The following is a 25,363-nucleotide window of genomic DNA, read 5'->3' as shown; positions in this document are numbered from 1 at the left end:
TAGGTGTTTCGCCATGACGTACGAACGAAACCAAGTTATTCACGTGCACGCGCAAACCCGGGAGATTTCAAACCTGAGGCCCCGCCCTCTGACGCAGAAACCCAGACACACACACACACACACAAACACACACACACACACAAACATGCCGGTCGATTGAAGTCACACTGCAGATGGATATATTGAGTCTCTACCCAAAGATGAAACCTCAGCATTATAGCCAAGCAGTTGGAAACTACTGGAAACTTCTGGAAGCTACATGCTACAAAGAATACTTCATCAGCGTTTGTTAAAGAAAGGATCAGTAAAGAGTAACTTACTGATGGATGTCAGGATGGGTTTTTCTTCCTCCATTTCTCAAGTGTAAGTATGTGCGATTAAAGTTGCCTCGTTGACTCTAGCTTGCAAATGTATTTAGTTGTGATTTGTTACTTGTAACCGCGTGTACTGTATCAGGTTAACTGGCTATATTCTCTTATCGCGTGCAAAGTCACGTTAAAAACGCGACACGTGCTGCTTTGTTAACGGAGCTCCGTGGACGAGGAGTAGTGTGTGTGTCTGTGTGTGCGTGTGCGCGCGCTGTCGTCCGGAGGTGTGTGTGTTTGTGTGTGTGTGTGTGTGTGTGTGTGTGTGTGTGTGTGTGTGCGCACGTTGTCGTCCGGAGCAGGGTTAAGTGCGTGTGTGTGTGTGTGTGTGTGTGTGTGTGTGTATGTGCGTGTGTGTGTGTGTGTGTGTGCGCGTGTGTGTGCAATATGTGTGTGTGTCTGTGAAAAGAGCAGAGTGAGAAGCTAGGAGATCTCCTCAACTGTTTTTGGAGTTTTTGCTCAATAAAATAGTTAGTCGTCTGAATTTTCAAGTCCATAGTCTGTATATACATTGACCCACTGGCAGCTAAAATCCACGCCTACACTATCGAGCGTGTATGAACTGTGATTACTTTTATATTGCTGATTAGCTGTTTGGCTTTTCACTCTCTGACTGAAGGCAGTCGACCAATCGCAACAGGCTGTCATTGGTCCAATCAGCGCAGATTAGCTTCGCGCTAAGGAGGGGTTTGGGAACAAATGAATCACTGGACGATTCATACAGGAGTCGCTGGGATAATTAGGTAAAAATAAATGCAGATTATAAGACTATGAAAGTGTTTTTTGACCTTGCATGCATATTAAACTGTTGTTGGAGACCCTTACAACCAAGATATGACCCTATTTCATGTATAATATGGGCTCTTTAAGAATTTAAGGTCATTCAAAAAATTATTTGAAAAAAGCAATCAGAAACCAACTCGGCTGAAAAAGGGGTCATTCGATACCCAATAGTATTAAACAAAGCATTTACACAGGTGGACTCAGACTTGTGTAGCAGATGCTTGAAAATAAATTTGCTGATTATTATTTAGTGCAGTTTAGTGTTTTTAATCAGAGCAAACAAGGGCATTTAGGGACAGCTGCAGATCTTTGCCAGATAAAAAAAGGGGAATGTCAAAGTCCAGCATTAAAGTTTTATTTTTCAGAAACTAAATATGGTTAAATGATTGTATATTCAAAAGCTGTAAATCAGAACAAATTAAATACCAAATGCATCACTTACCTTTGAGAGGTATTATAAATTACAATATTGATTTCAGGTTCATTGCATAATCACAATGCTTCCTGTCCATCTGTGGTTTCAGATCCTCAGTTGGCTGTGTTTTATTTTTATTTTTAGTTGCCAGGTTGTCCTGTTGATGTTTGTGTGTGTTGGAGTGTGAGATGCGACTCCAGCGTGTGGTCAAGCGAAGAGCTCTCCAACTTGTTGCTTGTTTTGATTTGATTATGGTATGTCTGGAGAGCTTTGCCGAAGGCTGCATAACGAAGTGATTTGACATTCCTTTTTGATTGTACAAGAATGCATGAACAAAGAGTTGTGCAAGAACAGAACAATGAAATCAAATGCTGTGGTGAATTTGTTTTCGCCTGCGACTCTGCAGATGGCGGAGTCAACTTTAATATACGCCATTTTTAACAGATCTTTTTATTAGGAAGTTTATAAGATGTCTGGTGTTTAACCATGTTTTTTTTCTGTAATTTGTGTGATATATTTAATTGGGTTGTAATTAATAATAATATTGTTGACTGATGTGTGACTATATGATGTGGTCTCTGTTTTAACGAATAGATGGTCAACTATATGTTGACCAAAGCTGCATTTGTTTAAAAAGAAACAAACTAAAATAAAATGGAAATGAAATAAAACGGCAAAGTTATTTTTTCTTTTTTTTCTTTGTGATGAAAATCACTGATTTTGTGACGGTAATTCCGAAATTTGCGGACAATTTTGCGATTTAAAGTATATACTGTATATAGATGTATTAGGTAGCCTAATATGTTAGTTGTGCATTCTGAAACAATGACACAAATCATTAAAATAAAGCTTCTTTATTTTGGTCTTTTGTCAAGACAAGATCTGAAACGGTAGGGATTAAGCTGTATTACTCTTAGGTTGTATTACTCTTATTTTTATCCATGAGTTTACCTTTTTCTCAGATTTCACCTTCTGGAAGCCTCTGACATCGTCACACATAGGACTTGCATAGGGCTTCCCCTAACGTAAAACACAGATTGCCGTAAAGTTCGTCAATAGCAGAAAGCGTTTTCTCTCGCTGGTTGCAGGGAAAGAGTTAAAAGTAATAATATACCAATTTGACGCACATCATAAAACCAGTACATGTAGAGCACAAATAATGTCCTTCAATTTGTCTCTTAAACCAAAGAGAGAGATCGACTTAGAAAGTCACTTACCTGTTTTATAATGATTTGATCTGCTGTAGTTTAAAATTACGTTTTTCTCCTATAAGGACTCTCTGTTGCCATCTTGTGGCGGAACGTCAACTGTCGTTGCTCTGCTCAGTATGACAGGCTGATGAATGTCGACACGCTGTATTTCAAAATATAAATATTTAAAATAGGCACTATCCTTATAGATAAACGTCATAGTTGCAATATAAACAACTACATTCTCAGCTGAAAAAGCCTCAAAAGTACATTATGTTGTCCAACAGCTGCAATATTTGTCAGACTAGTGAGTTTATTGATCTGCTGTCACTATAGGTGAGCGGAGTAATACACAAGGATGAAGAGGCTGTAGGAGTGCTGATATTGCAGAATATCTGACGGCTATCAGCCAATCAGATTCGAGAACCGGACAGAACTGTTATATATAAATATATTGCAAGAATTAAAAACAAAACAGATTTATTAAACCAATATATTTATTAAAAAAAATATCTTATTCACAGAACATGTTTAGAATTAGAAAGATTATGCATTTAAATTAATGGGAAATATTGGGAAAAAAGATATTGCAAACTAGAAAATTTATACAAAATTGTATACGTTTTGTTTCTCTTGAATTTTGAATTCTGTTATCATACATTATTTTGTTAGATTAGCTCAAGATTTGGCTTCAGTACTGACTAGTCTAATGTACATGCTCAAATATAGTATTTTAAAGCTTCCTATATAAAATATTAATTTAAATGAGAGATTTGTGAGGTGTACTCGCATATGTTGCACACTGAATATATCACACTGACCCTAAGCTTAGCACCTAATAAACAACAGAGACTTTTTGTGTCTGATAGCGTAAATTGAACAGAACACAAAGTAACAAAATGATCACTTTTCAGTAAACCACTGATGACATCAAGTTGTGCTTTGAATGTGTGCTTTAAGTTGTTGCTTTTAAACGATATAACATCTGAATGACTTTGAGACGGCAGGGACGGTGGGAGAAACTACGGTTGAGTGAGAGCATATAAAAATGAGTGAAGTCAATATAATTGCCTCCTACATCTGGCTCATTTTCAAGCACCTCAGACGAGCTCTCAGTGTCAAAAGGAGTGACATCATCGCTGCTTTAATAACTAGCTGTTTGGTTTCCGTTCCTCAGGCTTTATGCAGATTTGATTTAAACATGGTTGTCTCTACCTGAATTACTCACCAGCCATGTTCACACTGAGGATAGGACATTATATAATAGAAACAGTAAAGATATATAGAAGTTTAAAAGAAATAAGTTTTACAATTACAACTGTGTAGAGGAATGATCTTTATTTCTAATTGAAAAATGATAAAAACATTTACATACACTTGTTATTTTAGGGGCTTAAACATCTGTGTAACATCTTTAAAAGCCTCTTTATTTTATTATTTTTCTTTATTTTTTGGTTTGAACGTTTTTTAAGGTGCCTTATTATGAAAATCTGGATAAACCTTGGCATAGCTGAATTCATTTCAGAGTTCAGTATATTGAAATGGCCATACTTCAGCTGGCAGCTAGCTCTCTGCAACTCTCACATGGTCGCCCACTGAAGCTAACCAGGGCTGCGCCCGGTCAGTACCTGGATGGGAGACCACATGGGAAAGCTAGGTTGCTGCCGGAAGTGGTGTTAGTGAGGCCATCGGGGGGCGCCCAACCTGCGGTCTGTGTGGGTCCTAATGCCCGCTATACTGCCTAATGGTCCTAATGGACGCTATACTGCTCAGTAAGCGCCGTCTTTCGCATGAGACGTTAAACCGAGGTCCTGACTCTCTGTGGTCGTTAAAAAAATCCCAGGATGTCCTTCGAAAAGAGTAGGGGTTAAACCCCGGCATCCTGGCCAAATCTGCCCACTGGCCTTTGTCTATCATGGTCTCCAAACCATCCCCATATTCCAATTGGCTTCATCGCTGTCTCCTCTCCACCAATCAGCTGGTGTGTGGTGTGTGGTGTGCGGTCTGGCGCAAAATGGCTGCCGTCGCGTCATCCAGGTGGATGCTGCACACTGGTGGTGGATGAGGAGATTCCCCCCATTGTGTGTAAAGCACTTTGAGAAAAGCACTATATAAATGTAAGGAATTATTATTATTATTATTATTATTATTATTATTATACTGTGAGCCACAAACACTATTGTTTTCTCGTTCTCATTTAAATCTTGTGTGTAAAAAAAAATAAAATAAAAAATAATAGAATTAAAAAAGTACCAAAAACTACTGTTAAGACTGTTACATTGTATAGAAGATCATTAATCAGACCCCTTAGTTTCCCCTCGATTTTGCGAAATCAACAAAAAGTCTATGCAATATGCGATCCTGCAAAATTCTTAATTTAAACGCAAAATAATCACAAAAAAATGTAAATAATCTCATAAAACATCCAATTCCAAACCATATGATCAAATTATATTTCTGTTAGTTTTTTTTAATTACTGTTTTAACATATGCTGGATAAGTTGGTGGTTCATTCCGCTGTGGCGACCCCAGATTAATAAAGCGAAAAGAAAATGAATGAATTAATTGTTTTACATTACTTGTAGACGTTGCATACCCAGCGCACATGATGTATTTGAGTGTCTCTTGAAAAATGACGTCTCATCTGCGCCCTCAGTAAGCAGACGAAGCGCAATTGATTTACATGTGAAGTCAATGCAAATACTAGACATCCTGTGGCGCAAATTCAGTGAATAACAAGGCATGAATTGGGCGCATGTGCATTTGACGCACTTCAGACTGCAGAAGAAAGTATATGCTGGATGTGACCGAATTGTAGGACATTATTTTTGCTTTACATATATGGCTGGTATTATGATGTGTGTCAAATTGATAAATGATTTTGCTTAACCCTTTTCTTGCCGTTGACAAGTGTGGAAAAAAAAGAATATATTTTTATTACTTTTGTGTCTTTATTTTTTATTCAAAAAAAAGGTTAGAATAACAACAGATTAATCAATCGATTTCTTTTCTATGATCCCATATATATTTCATCTTTCTTACCATTGTAACGAAGTGGCTGACACAGAGGGATCCATTTGCAGTATTTTTATTAAACACAGTTTAATAACAAATTGCACACAGATGTTGTGCGTGCGCAAACTCACATCAAACACAGTGGTATATCGTCGTTGGGCTGGCGGTAGGTAAACACAGGATGAGTATGCAGGCATGGGTCAGGCGGCTAGTAAAGTCGTTAAGCAGGCTAGAGTTCAATGCAGGCGGCGAGGATCAAAGTCGGGATTCAGGCTGAAGTACAAGGCAGGCGGTAGGCAGGACTGGGTCAGTAAACGAAGCAAAATCACAACGGAAAAGCAGGCAAGGATGAGACCGCTCAGTAGTGTTAGCCGGGGCAGAACAAGACTTCGCAATGAAGCTGTGTGTGTGTGCTGCTTATAAGCGTGAGCCAGGTGATTAGGAGATGTAGTGCAGGTGTGAGTGCTAATCAGTCAATGGATGATGTAATGTCAAAAGTCCGGTGATGATGACCTCTGCTGGCCAGCGAGAGGAATGACTGGGACCAAGTCGGTGACAACCATGTTGCATACTTCTTAGAAGGAACTGTTGACATTAGGGAAATAGCAGAATAAGAATAATAAATATAGTGGCCTTGCTCCAGAATTCTATCTAATAAGACATATAGACATGTCACAAGGAGCTGAATGCTTGTAGAAATTCTGAAACATATTGAAGATGCACTAAACTGTTTAGTTCTGGTATGCAGAGAAGAGTTGCAGAAAGAAGAAGTATGTTTGGGTACAATAGCCCAAGGACTGCAGAATGACTGATTAATGACGTTACACCAAAACTCCACCTGTTAATATCAGTTGTGTATATATGCTGGAGTCAGGGAAATGTAAGTTAGTTGCGAATGCATTGGGGGTATGTAACCCAGAGCTCTGTCCTCGAATTATTCATTTGTATCGGTTGTAACAAGTGGTTATTTGTGTAACGAAAGGGGCTGACACAGAGGGATCCATTTGCAGTATGTTTATTAAACACAGTTTAATAAAAACAAGCACACAGATGTAATGCGTTTGCGAACTCACATCAAGCACAACAGTGTTACGTTGAAGGGCTGGCGGCAGGTAAACACAGTATGAATGTTCAGGCATGGGTCAGAGGCAGCCGGCGAATATCAAGGTCGGTGTACAGGCTAGAGTTCAAGGCAGGCGGCTTGGATCAAAGTCGGTAATCAGGCAGAGGTACAAGGCAGGCGGCTGACAGGACGAGGTCGGGGAACAAGGCAAGCAACGGGAAAGCAGGCAGTGTAGAGAAATGCTCAGTAGTGTTAGCCGGGGCAGAACAAGACTTCGCTATGAGTGAGTGTGTGTGTGCTGCTTATATGCTGGAGCGTGGGTGATCAAGTGGATGCGCTTCAGGTGTGCAAGCTATCAGTTTAAGTCAGGGGTCTCAAACTCAATTTACCTGGGGGCCGCAGGAGGCAAAGTCTGGGTGAGGCTGGGCCGCATAAGGGATTTCACAAAAAAAAAAAAGTCCTCAAATGTCATTATTAACAGTTTTAATTATTTCTTCTGAACATGAAGTGTTCTGAACATTAATAGAACATTGAGTGAAAATTATGAACAGTTCTTCTGAACATGGCATCTTTTGCCTGCTCCTTGCTGCCAGAGACTTGACAGCGCTTCTTCTTACAAATCTGAACCACATTTGGCTTTAGAGCGGAAGCAGTTGAGACCCTCAGTATGGCTTGGGGGAACTCACTCAAAACTTCCATTCCCTCACCCACTGCAGAGTGGATGCGCGCGTACTGAAGAGCGGTGTTATCGCGCGCGTACTGATCAGCTGTGTTGTCGCGCGCGTACTCAAGAGCTTTGTTGTCGCGCGCCTACTGAAGGGCGGGACCGAAGGTGTGCCGCGTCGCAGGGCACTTTTGATCATTTTGGAAGGGCACTTTCTATCCAAGACTAAAAAGGGCATGTGCACTGCACAGGATGAGCCCTATGTGTGCACGTGCCTGCCCTCACCTAAAAAAAGGCGTATATATGTATAAATAAAACACCCCCACCCCACTCCAGTCACATCAGTCTGTACCAGTCTGTATCTACCTATAATATATATATAAGATGCAGGCTGTAGCTAGGTAGGTGGCAGGCTGCAGATAGGTAGCTAAGTGGCAGGCAGGGGCAAGAACAGCTTACCTTGGTTCTGGCCGGCGCGAGTTCCCTCCCTTCCCGCCCATCACAGCGTCTAACAAAGGGGCGGGGTGCGTGGTGACGTCACCGGCATCCCCGCCCCTTTGTTTACACGGCGGGCGGGGAATGCCAGTGACCGATGTGTACGGATAGAATCAGCGGAGCGGGGAGCGCTCTCACTCCCCGCTCCGCTGATTCTGTCAGTGTACAGCGGTCGGCGCGGGCCACAAAATATTGCACTGAGGGCCGCAAATGGCCCGCGGGCCACGAGTTTGAGACCCCTGGTTTAAGTTGATAATGTAATGGTTAATAGTCCGGGGATGGTGACCTCTGCTGGCCAGCGAGGAGAATGACTGGGACTGAGTTGGTGACAATTTGGCCATTGACTGTCAATAGAGATGGTTGTGTGTGAAACTTCCGGTAGATTAGCTGTTTCTAAAATACTCAGACCAGCCCGTCTGGCACTAACAACCATGCCACATTAAAAATCACTTAAATCAGCTTTATTCCCCTTTCTGATGCTCGGTTTTAACTGCAGCAAATGTCTTGACCATATCTACATGCCTAAGTGCATTGAGTCAGAGAATTTGCATTAACCAGCAGTTGGACAGGTATACCTAATAAAATGGCTGGTGAGAGTATGTTAAAGTGAAAAGCAATCTTTAATTAAACAAATCAATTTAACACACAAGTTAATCGATAAAATCGATTTATCACCCAGCCCTACTTGTCTGTGCCTATCTGCTACGATAATTGTATTAGTGAAAATCTCTATATGAGTACATCTTAAAATGGCTTTTTGTAAAACCGAAAAAGTGTGCTCTCTTTGCCCGCTGCTTTATACTGAACAAGGAAATCCAACTCAAACAATAAGAGTATCTCCAATAGCACTGCGTGAGGCATAATCTAAGCCGCGGCTTGTAAACTAAGCCAGCTAATAGCCGGTTACCATATCAAGGATTTACACTGGAAAAGCACACTCTTAGCACCTTCTCTCCCCCTCTGGAAGCTTGAGAAACCACGTCCACAAAAGTGGCGACCTAAAAAAAACGAGACTGAGATCCTTCTCCCACTTCATCGCAGGCAGCACACACACTTAAGCACACAACCGCAAGGTCCACCCCTGGTGTTCAGAAGTAGCTTTGGATAAAGAGTTAAGCCCCGGTGACAGAAGGATTTCCTCTTTTTAAACTGCAGCAATTAAACAGTCCTTTACCATGGCATCAGGAGCCCAGCTGATTCATTTGCGAGCGGAGCTCTTTTCACTGGGGGAACTTCCATTGCACCGCATTAGCATCACTGGACGCACACAAGCTTATTCGGTTTCAAGGAAATAGTTTCAGTCGGGCTTCAAACATATTAGCCTCCTAAAATAAAGGAAGAAGCTGTTGATGTTGGTGCTTTGTTGCAATGTCGGTGTTTGTTTGCACTCAAAAAATGCTCAAAAAAGTTTTTTGGGGGACAACTTAATTGTTTATGTTGAGTCTGCTTAAATTTGTAACCATGATGAAGTTAACTTAGTCGATTTGTGTTGGGACAACATGGAGGAATTGTGTAAAACATTCACAATGGCGGTTCATTCATTCATTTTCTTTTTGGCTTAGTCCCTTTATCAATCAGGGGTCGCCACAGTGGAATGAACCGCCAAATTATCCAGCACATGTTTTACGCAGCGGATGCCCTTCCAACTGCAACCCAGTACTGGGAAAACAACTAATGTTGTCCAACACAAACTAAGTTAACTTAGGGTGCTTTCACACTTGCACTTTTGGTCCGCACCCGGGTTTGTTTGACGTCAGAGTACGGTACATTGAGCTAGTCTGAACGTGTCTTCTGAACTCGGGTGCGCACCCACAAGCCATACTCGAGTCCGCCTGAAAGAGGTAATCTGGGGTACGGTTCATGCAAACTCTGGTACGGTTCACTTCTGATGTGAATGTAATCGTACCAAATGATGGAAGTGAACCGCCAACACTACAAAAAAATTTTTTTATAACGTTTATTTGTTTGTGTGTGTGTGTGTGTGTGTTTGTGTGGGTTGCTGGGTGAGTGGGTGGGTGTGTGTGTGTCTTGTGTCTGTGTATCACGTACTGTACCTTGATGACAAGTGGGACTGAGCCATGGCAAGCACAGTGGTAATCTTTGCTTGTCTCCTCCAAAAACAGCTTCTGCAGACATCGCGTTATGTTCTGAACGTTTATAATGTTTTTGTGGCAGATAGATGAGAGTCGCTTTCTGTATGTCCAAAACCAAAAGATTCAGTAAAAGCAGAACGGCCGTGATGTGCTGACATCTTTCCATCTTAGCGCTTTGCATTTGGGTTTTTTTTACCTAGCAACAGCCGTACACAAAACAGTAGCTCAATGACGCAAGCGTACCGGTGTTCAGAAGGAAAAAAGACAGTGGGAACACAAACCAACTGAGAAGGTGGCAAGAGGGGACTTGGATATGGTCCAGGCAATTAACCCAAATGTGAAAGCAACCTTAATTGTTTTTACAAATTTAAGTGCACTTAAAAAAAATGTACTCAACTTTCAACCCAAGGACTGCACTTGAATGGATTAAAGTTAAGTCAACTCAAAAAAGGTCTGCAGAAATTTGCCTTACAATTTTAAGTTGAGTCAACTTTATTTAACAAAAAGTAAAAAAGCTATTTTTAGGTCATTTTAAAAGTACTTTGAACAAACAGCTGTTTGATTCTAAAGTGACGGTATACACAACTTGTGTTGAGTCAGCGTGAATGAAATGACTGTCGATGGTTTCGGCATTTAATAGTCGAAATACAGGAGTCAACATTTGAAGTGGACAACATTTTGTCACCTTCTATCTGACATTTTTGTCAAAATTTTGTTATTGACATTCTTATTAAATGACAACATATTTACATTATGGGATGTTTTTTATAAGTTGTTTATGACATTTTAGGACTTCTTATCAAAATAAAAAAAAAATGTTACACTCATACTGTTTGCTATATGGAATGCAAAAACTTTGAAGCTCAATATCTCAAAATCGTTTTCAGAACGCAGATAGAACCTTATAATGCCAAGGTGACGATTTGTCCAAAACAATTGAACAGCACCCATTCTTATCTCATGACAGTTTTGAAAAACTTTTTAATCCGATTCAAATGTTGACTCTATAACTTTTTATTATGCATTTGCTTAGAAATGTCTCAATGGGCTGCTTTTTAAACCAAAATAACAATTTTATAAATTTAACATGTTTAAATAATTTAAATATAATATATATATATATATATATATATATATATATATATATATATATATATATATATATATATATATATATATATATATATATATATTTTTTTTTTTTATTTATTTATTTTTTTTTTTATATATATATATATATATATATATATATATATATATATATATATATATATATATATATAATTTAAATATAAATGAATTAGGGGGGGATTACACCGAGCTCGCTTTTCTGTTCCAAAAAGGCGAGGCGCACGTGGCGGTTAGGTAAATCATTATAAAAAGTCGCCTCTCAACGTAAAAATCGTGTTAGGTGTGGTCGGCTGCAAAATATATTTTTTCAAGAGTTCACACTTAGATATGCTAAGTGTTAATAGCTGATTTGGCATGCTGTCCCGGGAGAAAACCCTGAGCTCGGAGATAATTGAACACAAGGCTCCTGCCAAGTCGATAGGCAAATAAAGGGGGTCCGAGATCAGGTAGGTCTCGAGAGCTCCCCTTGGAAAAGGAAAAGATGGGGTGGATGGGGGGATTCTTCAAAAAATGATGATTGGGCAGTAGGGTAAAATCGATCTATTTATTGTAAGCTTGACTCAATCTGATTGGATTTTTACTGATTAAAGACGAGAAGCCAGCTGTGACAAATCATATCACATGCTCCTCTCGAAATTAGTTTATAAAACTTCACTTCAGCATCGATATCGCAATCTGATCGTTCGCAATTAACAAATCACAGGATATGTAATGCAAATATTTTTATATTATAGTATTATGTTATAATTTATAATTTTATTATAACTAATATAATTATAATACAATTACACAATATAATAATACAATAATACAATCATTTTTTGATGCCTGTGACTGTATAATGATTTTAAATGCATTCAGGAATATGCAATTGTTACTTTAATTATAATTAATTCTATTGAATTATTTTTAGTTTTTTATGATTTAATTACTGAGTGTACCTGGATACTGTTAGACTGTTTTTTTCAATATCTTGCTGCTCTTAAATGAGTCATGAAAAAATAGGATGGAGAAAAAATTGTTCTTTATAGAGCTGCAAATCAGAATATTTTTGTAACATCACTAAAGTGTAATGATGCTAAAATTCAGTTTTGCCGTGACATGATTTCATTTCAGTATTACAAATTGAACTATTACTGCATAATGTTACAGTTTCATAAACATTAAAACAATTATAATGTTTACTTGCGATTGGAAGTGTCGCACATGACAAAAGCTGAAAGTATTTATGACCAGACAGTTCAGAAAGGAATGTATTTTTTTTAATGCAGGTGTTTCCTGTGGAAAAGTCTCAGAGGGACATAGGAACATCCATATCATTCTGTACATCGCACTCATTCTCCTGAGAGGCTGCCGTGAAACTGAATGCAGAGTTATTTTCACAACATTTTGATTTAGTTTTAGTCTTAAGTTTTTTGATTTAGTTTAAGTCATATTTGGGTTGTTTACACTAGTTTTAGTCATCAAAATTTTCTAAAATTTAATTTTCATTGAATAAATGGGTTTTAACCACAGCGGTTCGTAATGAAGTTCTGCCGAATGACTAAAAAGTTATCAGTATGTTGGTAAAAAACTGTACATTTCTAGTCAAACCATTCTTCTGCAATCTCATACCAAAAACGGAAATAAGGGCAGAATTAATAGCTAAACATGTGGGAGAGCGTTAATATAATGTGATTGTATTGTATTGCAATATGGAACAATTAAGTGTTGATGTTAATTCAAAAGTTATTCACAAATACTTGATACTGAAATGATTTAATGACAATAAATCTCTATGAGTACAACTGAATTAATTACAAAATAACAGTATAAAAATGCTAATACATATTATATAAATTGTACCCAGCTTAAATGTAAAATTAAAGCTACCAGAGGTGAAAGGAGAGACACATGGGGAGGGAGTAACAAAAAGAGCAGGCCCAGAAGTTAGCCTGATTGCAGTACAGTCAGAGACTCCAGAGGATGAGAGGAGCAGAGCTTAAAAGAAGCAGACCAGGAAAAGACAGGCCAGGAAAAGAGGCAGAGCAGCGTTTACCACCTATTTTGTATCTTTCTTGACCATGTGACTAAAGCCCAAATGCTGAGACATTCAAACTAACCAATCAACATGTGACCATATCGTAAAAGTCCACATACTAGGCCCTGATGTTATCAGTATCTGCCTTTGGAGTCAGTATGGACCTTCTTGAGTCAAAAAGACATGTTTTATCATATAAACAAATGCATATAATAATTTAGTCTCTTACATCATCAATATACTTATTAATTTAGTCATCTAAAATCAAACAAGATTAATTGAATTTCAATAAATTAATAATGCATATGCAGTTAAAGGTAAAATAATATTCATTAATTCATTTTCTTGTCGGCTTAGCCCTTTATTAATCCGGGGTTGCCACAGCAGAATGAACCGCCAACTTATCCAGCAAGTTTTTACGCAGTGGATGCCCTTTCAGCCGCAACCCATCTCTGGGAAACATCACACACACACTCATACACTACAGACAATTTAGCCTACCCATTTCACCTGTACCGCATGTCTTTGGACTGTGAGGGAAACCGGAGCACCCGGAGGAAACCCACGCGAAGGCAGGGAGAACATGCAAACTCCACACAGAAACGCCAACTGAGCCGAGGTTCGAACCAGCAACCTTCTTGCTGTGAGGCGACAGCACTACCTACTGCGTCACTGCCTCGCCCTGGTAAAATAATATACCTATGTGAAATATTGAAATTTAAAAAATATTTAAAGGATAAAGAAATAAAGAATAAACTAAAAAAAAGAATGTTTCCCTAGTGCATCAAAAATAATAATTTCTTAGGGGGCTAATAATGTTGACTTAAAAAAATGCTTTTATTTCAGCTAAGCTAAAACAAATAAGACTTTCTACAGAAGACAAATATTAATTACTTAATTATTGATTAATTAATTAATTAATTAATTAAATAATTATCTTCAGATGAAAACAATAAATAGGTTTTTATCATAGTTCTTGTCATTCAAAACTATTTTTTTTCATTCTATTTTCAACAAAACATTGTTGACGAAAATGATTCAGCGACCAAATGAACACTTCTGTATTCTTTCCCCATTAATTTCCCTCTTCCTCATTCATCAGACAGCCCTCATATTTTATAGACCTCGCATATAAACACATCCTCCTCTCTTCTAGCCCCGTTTTTATGGTAACTGTCTGTGAATTATATTATTCCCATAGAGGTCAGCTACAAATTATTCTGCAAGCTTGTGAACTTCACGCCTGGTTGTGCCTGATGCTAATTGTATAGATGATTGATCACTCCTCTTATGTACTTGGAGCTGATGAAAAGATCAGAGAAAATTACAGCCTTCTCCGCCAACTGGCGAACACTGCCATGCCAACTAGCCCCAAGCAGCTCCACGCAAAAAATAAAAAATAAAAAAAACGCACTCTGTACATCTGGTCGTAAGGCCGTCTGCACTGATTCAGATGAATAATACATGGGTGTAGATGGATGAAGCTGTAATCACGCATTTAATAGGAATTAAATATAAATGCGTCAACACACCACTTGGAGCACAGGCAGGCTGAACTGATCAGCTGTGACGTCTGACTGTGTGTGTGTGTGTGTGTGTGTGTGTGTGTGTGTGTGTGTGTGTGTGTGTGTGTGTGTGTGTGTGTGTGTGTCCAAAAAGCCAGCCTGCTGAAAGAGGTGGTCCTTATTTTGAAAAAGCTGACCTTTTTGCAATTTTTTTCTATCGTTTTCTATTCAATTACGAGGCTTAAATACTGTTTTTAGTGGCATTTTACTGCTTGGATGCTTGTCGGCTGAATTTTTGAACACTTAATTGAACATTTTTTGAATGATCAAAATATTTCTTACAATTAATAATCCTACACTGTAAAAAAAAAAGTACTGTAAAATTACAGTAACTTACTGGCAATTTTGGTTGCCATTAAGACTGTAAATTACAAACACACTGTAATTATGTGATTACAATTCTTCTGTATTTTTCAAAATTACAATTGTAATTATTAATTGTACAGTACAATGCATTTGTATATTTACAGTCTTACTTGCAACCAAAATTGCCAGAAAGTTTTTTGCTGTAAATTGTAATTATTATTTACAGTGTACTTCGAAATGTAGTCTTATTCGCTACCAGAATTGCCAGTTATTTACTGTAAGTTTTACACTAAATTGTAATTAGTAATTTATAGTGTACTTGTAAATTTACAGTCTTACTCGCAACCAAAATTGCCAGTTATTTGCTGTAAATTGTAATTATTAATTTACAGTGTTCTTATAAATTTACAGTCTTACTCGCAACCAAAAATGCCAGTTATTTACTGGCAATTTTACACTAAATTGTAATTATTAATTAAAAGTGTGCTTGTAAATTTACAGTCTTACTGGCAACCAAAATTGCCAGTAATTCATTGTAAATTTTACTGTAAATTGCAATTATTAATTTGCAGTGTGCTTTAAAATTTAGTCTTATTGCAACCAAAGTAGATAATTTAGTAAATTAAAATTAGTAATATACAGTGGGCTTGTAAATTTACAGACTTTGTAAATTTTACTGTAAATTATAATTAGTAATTTAGTGTGCTTGTAAATTTACAGTCTAACTACCAAACAAAATTGCCAGTCATTTACTGTAAAATTTACAGTAAATTGTAATTAGTAATTTACAGTGTGCATGTAAATTTACAGTCTTGCTGGCAACCAAAATTAAAAGTTATTTATTGTAAGTTTTACAGTAAATTATAATTATTAATTTACAGTGTGCTTATGATTTAGTCTTATTCGCAAACAAAATTGCCAGTTATTTAAAGTAAATGTTACTGTAAATTGTAATTTTTAATTTACAGTGTACTTGTTAATATACAGACTTTGTAAATTTTACTTTAAAACTTAATTAGAAATTTTTAGTGTGCTTATAAATTTACAGTCTTATTTGCAAACAAAATTTCCAGTAATTTTACTGTAATTTTTTAGTAAATTGTAATTATTCCTGTACAGTGTGCTTGTAAATTTACTGTCTTACTGGCAACCAAAATTGCAGGTAAGCTACTGTAAAATGAACAGTTAATTGTAAATATTAATTTACAGTGTGCTTTAAATTTACAGTCTAACTGACAACCAAAATTACCAGTAATTCATTGCAATTTTTACAGTAAATTTTTATTATTAATTTACGGTGTGCTTATAAATTTAAAGTCTGACTGGCAGCCAAAATTACCAGTTATTTACTGGAAACTTTCAAATAAATTGTAATTATTAATTTACAGTGTGCTTGTAAATTTACAACCTTACTGGCAACCAAAATTGACAGTTATTTACTGTAAGTTTTACATTAAATTGTAATCATTAATTTTACTGTATATTGTAATTATTAAATTACAGTGTACTTGTAAATTTACATACTCAACCAAAATTGCCGTTTTTTTTACTGTAAATTTTACTGTAAATTGTAATTATTGTGATTACAAATAATAATTGTGACGCTGTCTTGAAAGAGCAAATAATTTCACTTGGTCCTAAAACCTTCTTTGAACATTCTTTGTTTTTTGTTTTGTTTCTTTGCCTTCATAATTTTTGATGGCATAGCAGCCAAAACAAGACAATTGCAGTACATAAAAACAGACAAATTCTGGATCTTTGCCAACCCCTAAGGGCCTATGTGTGTGTTTGTGTGTAACTATACTCTACATGTACAGCTCACACATACACTAAGCATGACGTTATCCTTTAAACAAAATGAAAACAAACAAAGGACAGAAAAAGGAAAGTGTTATCAGGCAGTATCAAAAGCCGGCAGGTCCGCTTGTGAAACTGTGGAAGCCAGCTCAGGGGACAAATCTTAGGAGAACAGATGATATAAGGTTTCCCTCCTAATAATTTCAGGAATTTCATTATTTCCTATGAAAATATTTGGCTGGCTTTTTGGCTGTGGAGAAGGGGAAAAAGAGGTCAGGGAGTTTCATGGTGGGATGAGTAAGTCAGCTATAGAGTAAGTAAAAAAAGGAGCTTGTTTTTTAAAAAACACAGGCCTCTGCTTTAATAAAAGTTCCACTACTGTAGGTCACACCAGCTAATCTGAGTTCAATTAAGTTTAATCCACTGGCTCACTTAGCAAAACACAACACGAATCAGATGTGGACGTAGGCCTACTACAAAAACAGCAGGCCAAAGTATGCATTTGTCCAGCCAAAGTATGCAGGCATCGGTGGTCATGGATTGCACAACGCAGCTCAGGATCATTTGAGGGTTTTCTGCTGAGTAGGGAAAGTGGGTGACACTGGCAGAACAACCATGGAAGCCACATCATGAATCACTATAGACTGACATTTGGTGGTGGTCTCCTTTGTGAATGCCAAAAGAGACAATCTCTCAGGGTAGGAGATCTTAAGCTATGCCAGTCTATTTTATATACAGTACATGCAAAGTTTCAGTTTCAAATTTTAAATGCAGAGGCGCTCAGTAATGCCAGTTACACAGGAGTGGACCAATCAGAGGTACTCGAAAGTGGGGCAAGAGCTTCAAGCTTCTGTGAATCAAGTTGACATGACAACGGCAACATGGCAGAACTATTTCTGAGTGCTTCATCTTGCATTTTCAGTTGCAAAGATGCAATATCACTGGCCAATATTCTCACATCCCAAAGTTACTCTATTGGATTGAGATCTGGTGACTGTGGAGGCCATTTGAGCACAGTGTACTCATTGCCGTGTTTAAGAAACCAGTCTGAGATCATTTGAGCTTTTTGACATGGTGTGTTATCCTGCTGGAAGTAGCCATCAAAAGATGGGTACACAGTGGTCCTAAAGGGATGGACATGGCCAGCAACAATACTCAGGGAGGCTGTGGCGTTGACACAAGGCTCAATTGGTACTAGCGGGTCCAAAGTGTGCCAAGAAAATATCCCCTACACCATTACACCTCCACCACCACCAGCGTGAACCATTGATACAGGGCAGGATGGATCATGCTTTCATGTTGTTGATGCCAAATTCTGACCATGCCATCCGAATGTAACAGCAGAAATCAAAACTCATCAGACCAGACAACGCTTTTCCAATCTTCTATTGTCCAATTTTGGTGAGCCTGTGCGAATTGTAGCCTCAGTTTCCTGTTCTTAGCTGACAGGAGTGTGCACTTGGTGTGGTCTTCTGCTGCTGTAGCCCATGTGCCTCAAGGTTGGATGTGTTGTGTGTTCAGAGATGCTCTTCTGCATACCTCATTCGTAACGAGTGGTTATTTGAGTTACTGTTGCCTTTCTATCAGCTGGAAGCAGTCTGGCCATTCTCCTCTGACCTCTGGCATCAACTAGACATTTGTGCTCACAGAACTGCCGCTCACTGAATATTTTCGCTTTTTCAGACATTCTCTGAAAACTCTAGATATGGTTGTGTGTGAAAATCACAGTAGATCAGCAGTTTCTGAAATACTCAGACCAGCCCGTCTGACACCAACAACCATGCCACATTCAGAGTCACTTAAATCACCTCTCTTCCCCATTCTGATGCTCTGTTTGAACCACAGCATCTTCTTGACCATGTCTACATGCCTAAATGCATTGAGTTGCTGCCATGTGATTGGCTGATTCGAAATTTGCGTTAACAAGCAGCGTTAACCTAATAAAGTGGCTGTGAGTGTGTATATATATATATATATATATATATATATATATATATATATATATATATATATATATAGTATATAGTATATATATATAGTATATAGTATATATATATAATACGTATATTTGTTTGTGTGTGTGTGTCGGTACCAAATGTCCCCAGAAGTATAGCAGTGCCAGTTAATTTCATCCTTATGGGTCATTTCTTTCATCCGCATAAAGAAAAATTTCTTATAAATCACACAGAATTAAGTATTTTAATAATGTCGAATTACAATTGGTTACATGTGAAGGTTAGGTTAAGGGTAAGGTTGGGCTAAGAGAACATAAAATGCAGTTTGTACAGTATAAAAATCATTATGTTTATGGAAAGTTCCTTTAAAGATAGCCTTACAAGTGTGTGTGTGTGTGTCTGTAAGTTATTTAAATGTATAACTTTTAACATTCATGTTTACCGTTCGCCTCACAGCAAGAATGTCGCTAGTTCGAGCCTCGCCTGGGTCAGTTGGCATTTGTGTGTGGAGTTTGCATGTTTCCTCCGGGTGCTCCGGTTTCCCCCACAGTCCAAAGACATGCGGTATAGGTGAATTGGGTAAGCTAAATTGTCCGTAGTGTATGTGTGTGAATGGGTTGCACCTGGAAGGGCATCCGCTGCGTAAAACATATGCTGGATAAGTTGGCGGTTCATTCCGCTGTGGCGGCCCCAGATTAATAAAAGGACTAAGCCGAAAAACAAATTAATAAATGAATGATTTGAACATTAAAAAAACAAATGTAAGTCATTGTGCATATAGTTTATATTTATTTTAAAAATGCTCACACATGTAAATATGCATAAAGTTCAAACATTGTTGTGCCTGGTGTTTTTAAGTTACAACTTACATACTTTAGCAATAGATTTTTGTGTATGACTGGAGAGGCAGTCCAGTATAAGTGCAAAAGAACCGTGAACCCTTTTGAACTGTCATGAGGCTTCTAGTGTTTCTCTTTTATGACAGAGAGTGATGACTTTACAAGACGTAGTGCCACGGTATAAGCCTTACGAGAAAATAAATACCAGGAAATGGTCATCCTGTCTCCTAAGCCCGCGTCTTCTTTAGAAGGTTAATACATCAAAAAGCACTACAAAGTAATACATACATTTTCATAATGTCTCGGCTAACCCGGGGTTTAGCAGCATGACAACAGATACCTTGTTTGATTGGTCCTCGCCGTGAACTGGCTAGCAGATGTTGCTCTTAAGGTGAGGAATGAGGCCTTTTTTTCCTCATTGAATAGTGGCGGTGGGTGTTTACTACGTTTGAAGGCAAGCCTGTTCCAGCATTTTTCAAAAGGCAAATGTTTTGAGAGAAATTAAGCGAGGCCTCCCATAAAGACTGGAGGAGGTTAGGCGATATGAAATACTACACGTCTGCGCAAATATGAATATATGCATGGTTACATGCTGTTGTACTTATGGAAATGTATGTCTCCAGCAAGCCAGCATTCATCACTTCAGAGAGACTTGTCTTTGTTTGAGTCGCATGACAGTTATCACTGCAGGGGAAAAAAACAGGCTTGCATGGGAATAACATGCCCAGAGTGTTGGAGGTGAAATAATAAGCGTTTTAAGGGGGCCGTGTTTGGGACTATCCAAATGACACAATGCATTCCTAACTAGACAGGGCCAGTGCCCTCTGACCCCAGCGCTGGCTGCAGGACAGGGCTCGGGTTTCCTTCCAAATACAAACTCTGTGTGACAGCCTCGCTAGGGCCAGTAAATTACCAAACACATCCCCTCTTGACAAACATCTACAGATATGCGTGATCTTCCCTGATTTTTTTCTTATCTTTCCTGAGACTAATGTGTTTTACTTATTATAAAAAGGCCTAATAATGTGTCAATTACATACAGTAATTGTATTTTGTATACACTAACTGACAAACGTCAGGTACTAAGGACTAAGGATAACTCAGGACTATTCGAAATAGTTGGTGGTTCATTCTGCTGTGGTAAGTCCTAGCCGAAGGAAAATTAATGAGTGATAATCTGTGTCAGCTTCAAACTAAATAGCTTCTTGGTTTAATATAACTTGAAATCTTACACAGTCACAGGTCCTAAAAACACATTCACATAAAAAAAAATTTCACAGGTATAGGGTTAAACTTTGCTATAACTCCACAAATCACATGCGCTGAACTATATTTTCTGGTTTATTATAATCTCAATCTATTAGATTGATATATGGTGACTTTGGAGGTAATTTGAGTATATTTGAAGTCTTTTAAAGGCAAATTATGCATAAGCAGTTTGGGGAAAAATTGAATGCTGAAAGATGTGGTATTTAAGTTTGCAACCCGGGCTCATTGTGGAAACGTAGCCCCGCGGACATTTCTGCGGACCGCGAGATACGCCCCGGGAGATACGTATTTGAGCGGTTTTTGTTTTCGCGGATGCGCGAGAGGCCGCTGTGCGTGCTTTTTCTCGGGAGCGCGCGCCGTTTGCGCCCGCGCTGTTCTCGCGCGAAAAGCCACCGGATCGGCCCACCCGGCCACCCTCCTCTTCCTCCTTCTCCTCCTCCTTCCCTAAACCCAAGCGATGGTTTGCAAAAGCCGTCCGGGAAAAAAAAAAAGCAAAAGCCCTCGTCTTCGAATTTGACCGCGTTTTCGGATCCCGCCGCATTCTCGCCCTTATTTTTCGGGATTCTGTTTTTCATCTTACCTGATTTCTGGAACTGCTGTTCCCCGGACTCGATCCCGGTCGTCGTCCTCGCGGCCGGCTCCTCCTCCTCCTCCGGGGCTTCCGCTCCGCCGACGCACCGCTGTGAGCTAAGCGGACAAACTGGTTGAATCGGGAAAGCCCTCCACTCGGAGGCGAGCCGTCAGCCGGCGAGCGCGAAGAGGAGGAGCGGTGCGGCGCCACACTGCCCCGCATCGTTCACTCGAAAAAAAATAAACGTGGCCGGAGGTAAATCGCGGTCTCCAGAAACGTCCGCGGGGCTACGTTTCCAGAATGAGCTTGGGTTGTAAGTTTGACACCCAGTGGTTTAGCTAGATATTGCACGCCTGGTTCAAAAAACACGCAAGCGCTGGTTGCCAGATTGACAACGCCAACAGAAGCTGATTTAAGGCTGATTTAAGTCGTGTTCTAAATAAAAGCAATGGCATGCGATAAAAAGAATATTTTTCATATTAAAAGGTGTTTTTGTTGTGACCAACACCTCGAATTGATATATTAGAAACAGTTTCTATTTCTTGCAGCTGAACAACAGAAAACTGACAATGATCACCTCAGGTACACCTCATGTTCTTTATTCAGTCCTGAATGCTAATGATGTGAGTTTGAATGCCATTTAACATTTTATTTATTGCCATACTACTGAAAGCAGCAGCAGATAGTTCACCTCAGATCTTGAAAATAAAATAAACACTTTATTATTGAACTTCAGAACTGTGACTCACTGCAAACCAACACATGTCAGTGATTCAGCATCTACATTTAATAATGTTGAAAAGGTTTAATGTGTATCAATTCGATTATAAACCTTACCATTTTGTTGGAGTGCAGTAAGTGCACTATTCTGTGCTTCTAAATGGCTGTATTTAAATTTATGTCATGTTTTATCTGGTGCAAACAGCCAAATTGCTTATCACTGCAAATCTCATCACGTGTTGTTAGGACACAGAGATACAATGTATACTGCTCACCTAATGTTTACGTTCTTGTATTCTTTGCTACTTAATAACCACATTATGTGGAACTCTGAATCTGTGTCTCGTTTCGGAGGCTGTTACTGTCCAACGGAGGTCACATTTCGGACGCTGACACAAATTTTAAGAGCCTTTCTCACCGAATGAATGAAATAGCCAGTTTTACACAAAGGCAACCTCGGGTGCTGAAATCTAATTGGCTAAACTGGCAGTGGGCGGGTTTAAAGAACCAAAACAAAGACAGATGTTCTGGCACACAACAGACATTTTCAAAGCAGAATATCTGACTTCAGCATTGTTCAGATTAACAAGAATGTTCAGTTCACATGTTTCTTAATATCTGCAAAGATATTATGGTATTTTTATGCTTCAGAAGAGTCAAAAACTTACATACAGAACCTTTAACATTATATTAGATCTGTGCTTTGGGCCTTGGTGTTAATCAAATTTTAATTAGCTGTGTCATTTTTTACATTATTTCTTCTAGTTACCAGATGCATTATTGCTTTAAGTTTGACTTTATATACTATATTTATTCTGCAGCATGTTATTTAGAAAATTTGTTTTAAAATAACTATATCATGGAATTACTTCAAAATTTGCAGGAAAATGCATAATTTTTCTTTTTTTTTGTTGTTCTACAGAGCTTACATGAATGTGAAGGAGCTGAAAGAAGTTTTGAATTTGGATGGATCCACACACTTGAACATCTTTTTTGCTAACTCATCGGATGAAGATGTGGCTGGTGTGGCCACTTGGCCCTGGGATAAAGAAGCTTTAACACATTTAGGTAAATAAAATCATACGCATACATCACTAACAGCAATTTAATTCGAGTAATATACAGTACATTTATTTATTTATTTATTTATTTATTTATTTATTTATTTATTTATTTATTATTTTCTTTGTTTGTTTGTTTATTTATGTTTATTTATTTAATTAGTTGTTTGTTAGTTTATTTATTTATTTTCTTTGTTTGTTTGTTTCTTTGTTTATTTATGTTTATTTTTTATTTAGTTGTTTGTTAGTTTATTTATTTTTTTTGTTTTAGTTTTTTCTTTGTTTCTTTGTTTTTTTTGTTTTTTGTTTATTTATGTTTTTTATTTAGTTGCTTGTTAGTTTATTTATTTATTTATTTATTTATTTATTTATTTATTTATTTATTTATTTATTTATTTATTTATTTATTTGGTTATTTTTCACTGCAGTTTAAAGCACATTAAAAAGTAACCAAAAAAAAAAAAAAAATACAGAGAAGAATAAAAAAACTTTCAAAGCCATGGAAAAATGAAAGCAAGCATTTTTATTAACTTTATAAGTAAGGGAAAAGCACATTTGAGTCTGGATTGTGTTATTTTGTGTCATCTTTTTTTCAAAGATGTTCAAAAATAAACAGGTACCAAAATAAAAGATGATGCTTACGATCTCGCTCTTTTTATTTTTTGAGGTGGGATTGTGCTAAACCCTTCGTTTTATGGCACTTTTGGCCACACTCACACCATGATCCACGAGATTGGCCACAGCCTGGGACTGTACCATGTCTTCAGGGGAATCTCAGAGGTGGAGTCCTGTAATGATGCCTGCTTGGAGACCGAGCCCTCGCTTGAGACGGGAGATCTGTGTGCAGACACCAATCCTACACCCAAGTACAAATACTGCAGTGATCCTGAGCCGGGCAATGACACCTGCGGCAGACGTCACTTCACAAACACCCCATTCAACAATTACATGAGCTATGCTGGTAAGACATACGTCAAATCTCAATTGCCTTGTTTTTTCATATCAGTTTTATCATATAAAAAAAATGTTCAGTGGAAATGCCACTATGAACTTGAAAGTGTAAAATGTGTGTAAAAGGAAAAACCCAATTAAGGCTTTTTTCACTCTAACTACATATCATATCAAAAATATCATTTCAAATGTTGTTTTGAGTCATAGTCTGTCGTCAGTATGATTAGCTAAAGTTACCAACTAAACCTGTCTCAAAAAATTCCCAAACTTCAGGCATTGTTGAATGCAAGATAACATGACAGCATTTGTGTTATTGTATATGTGTTCAACTGTTAAGAATGGGAAAAAATAGAGCTACAGTGGTTTCCCGTTTTTATTTTAATGAGAGTAGATTTGTGTTTTTTAATTGCAATTTTTACATACAATTTTTTTATGCAGTATTGTTTTTTAAGTTAAATTCCGAAGATGTCAGGATATGGCGGAATCACCTTTAGCTTAGCTTAGCATAAATCTTTGAATCGGATTAGACAATTAGCATCATACTCCCAATTTTTTTTTTTTAAATGTCCGTAAAGTTTTTGTTTTTAAAACTTGACACTTTTGTAGTTCCATTGTGTACCATGAATGACGAAAAGTTGTTATTGTCTAGACTGACATGTCTACATACCTCAACTCTCCTTGCTTTTACATTTTGAGTTATCATATTGGAAAGAAATGTTCAGTGGAAATGGCAAAATAAACCAAAAATCGTAAATGGTGAGTAAAAGGTAAAACACAGTTGAGGATATTTTTTCCACTATAACTAAATATATTTAAACAAAAATTCTTTCAAATGTTGTTTTAGTCAATCTGTCATAAGTCATAGTCTGTCATCAATATGATTTGCTAAATTACCAACTAAACCTGTCTTATAAAATTCCCAAACATCAGACATTTTGAATAAAAGAACTCAGAATTTAGATGGTCTTTGTAACCTAATCTAAAATACAATTACTGTACAGTTTAAATATTGCACTCAATTGTATTGTTAAATTATTATATTGTTGTTGTTTTTTCCAATTTTATGTCCTTTTTTTACACTCCTGTTATTCAGAT

The 25,363-nt window shown here is 37.7% G+C and overlaps 1 protein-coding gene across 4 annotated transcripts in view; it reads left to right on the top strand.

The window, feature by feature from the left end:
• Window positions 1-25,363, top strand: part of pappab (pregnancy-associated plasma protein A, pappalysin 1b) — a 252,025-nt gene that overhangs the window by 81,386 nt on the left and 145,276 nt on the right. For all 4 annotated transcript variants that reach the window (XM_087251119.2, XM_087251118.2, XM_087251117.1 and 1 more), the window contains 2 exon segments: window positions 23,179-23,324; window positions 23,985-24,278. In XM_087251119.2, coding sequence (XP_087107245.1) covers window positions 23,179-23,324; window positions 23,985-24,278 — 440 coding nt within the window.

This window comes from Danio rerio, chromosome 5, assembly GCF_052040795.2.
Source record: "Danio rerio strain M-AB ecotype USA chromosome 5, GRCz13ab, whole genome shotgun sequence".
Lineage (NCBI taxonomy): Eukaryota > Metazoa > Chordata > Actinopteri > Cypriniformes > Danionidae > Danio > Danio rerio.
This window is presented reverse-complemented; position numbering and strand designations above follow the sequence as displayed.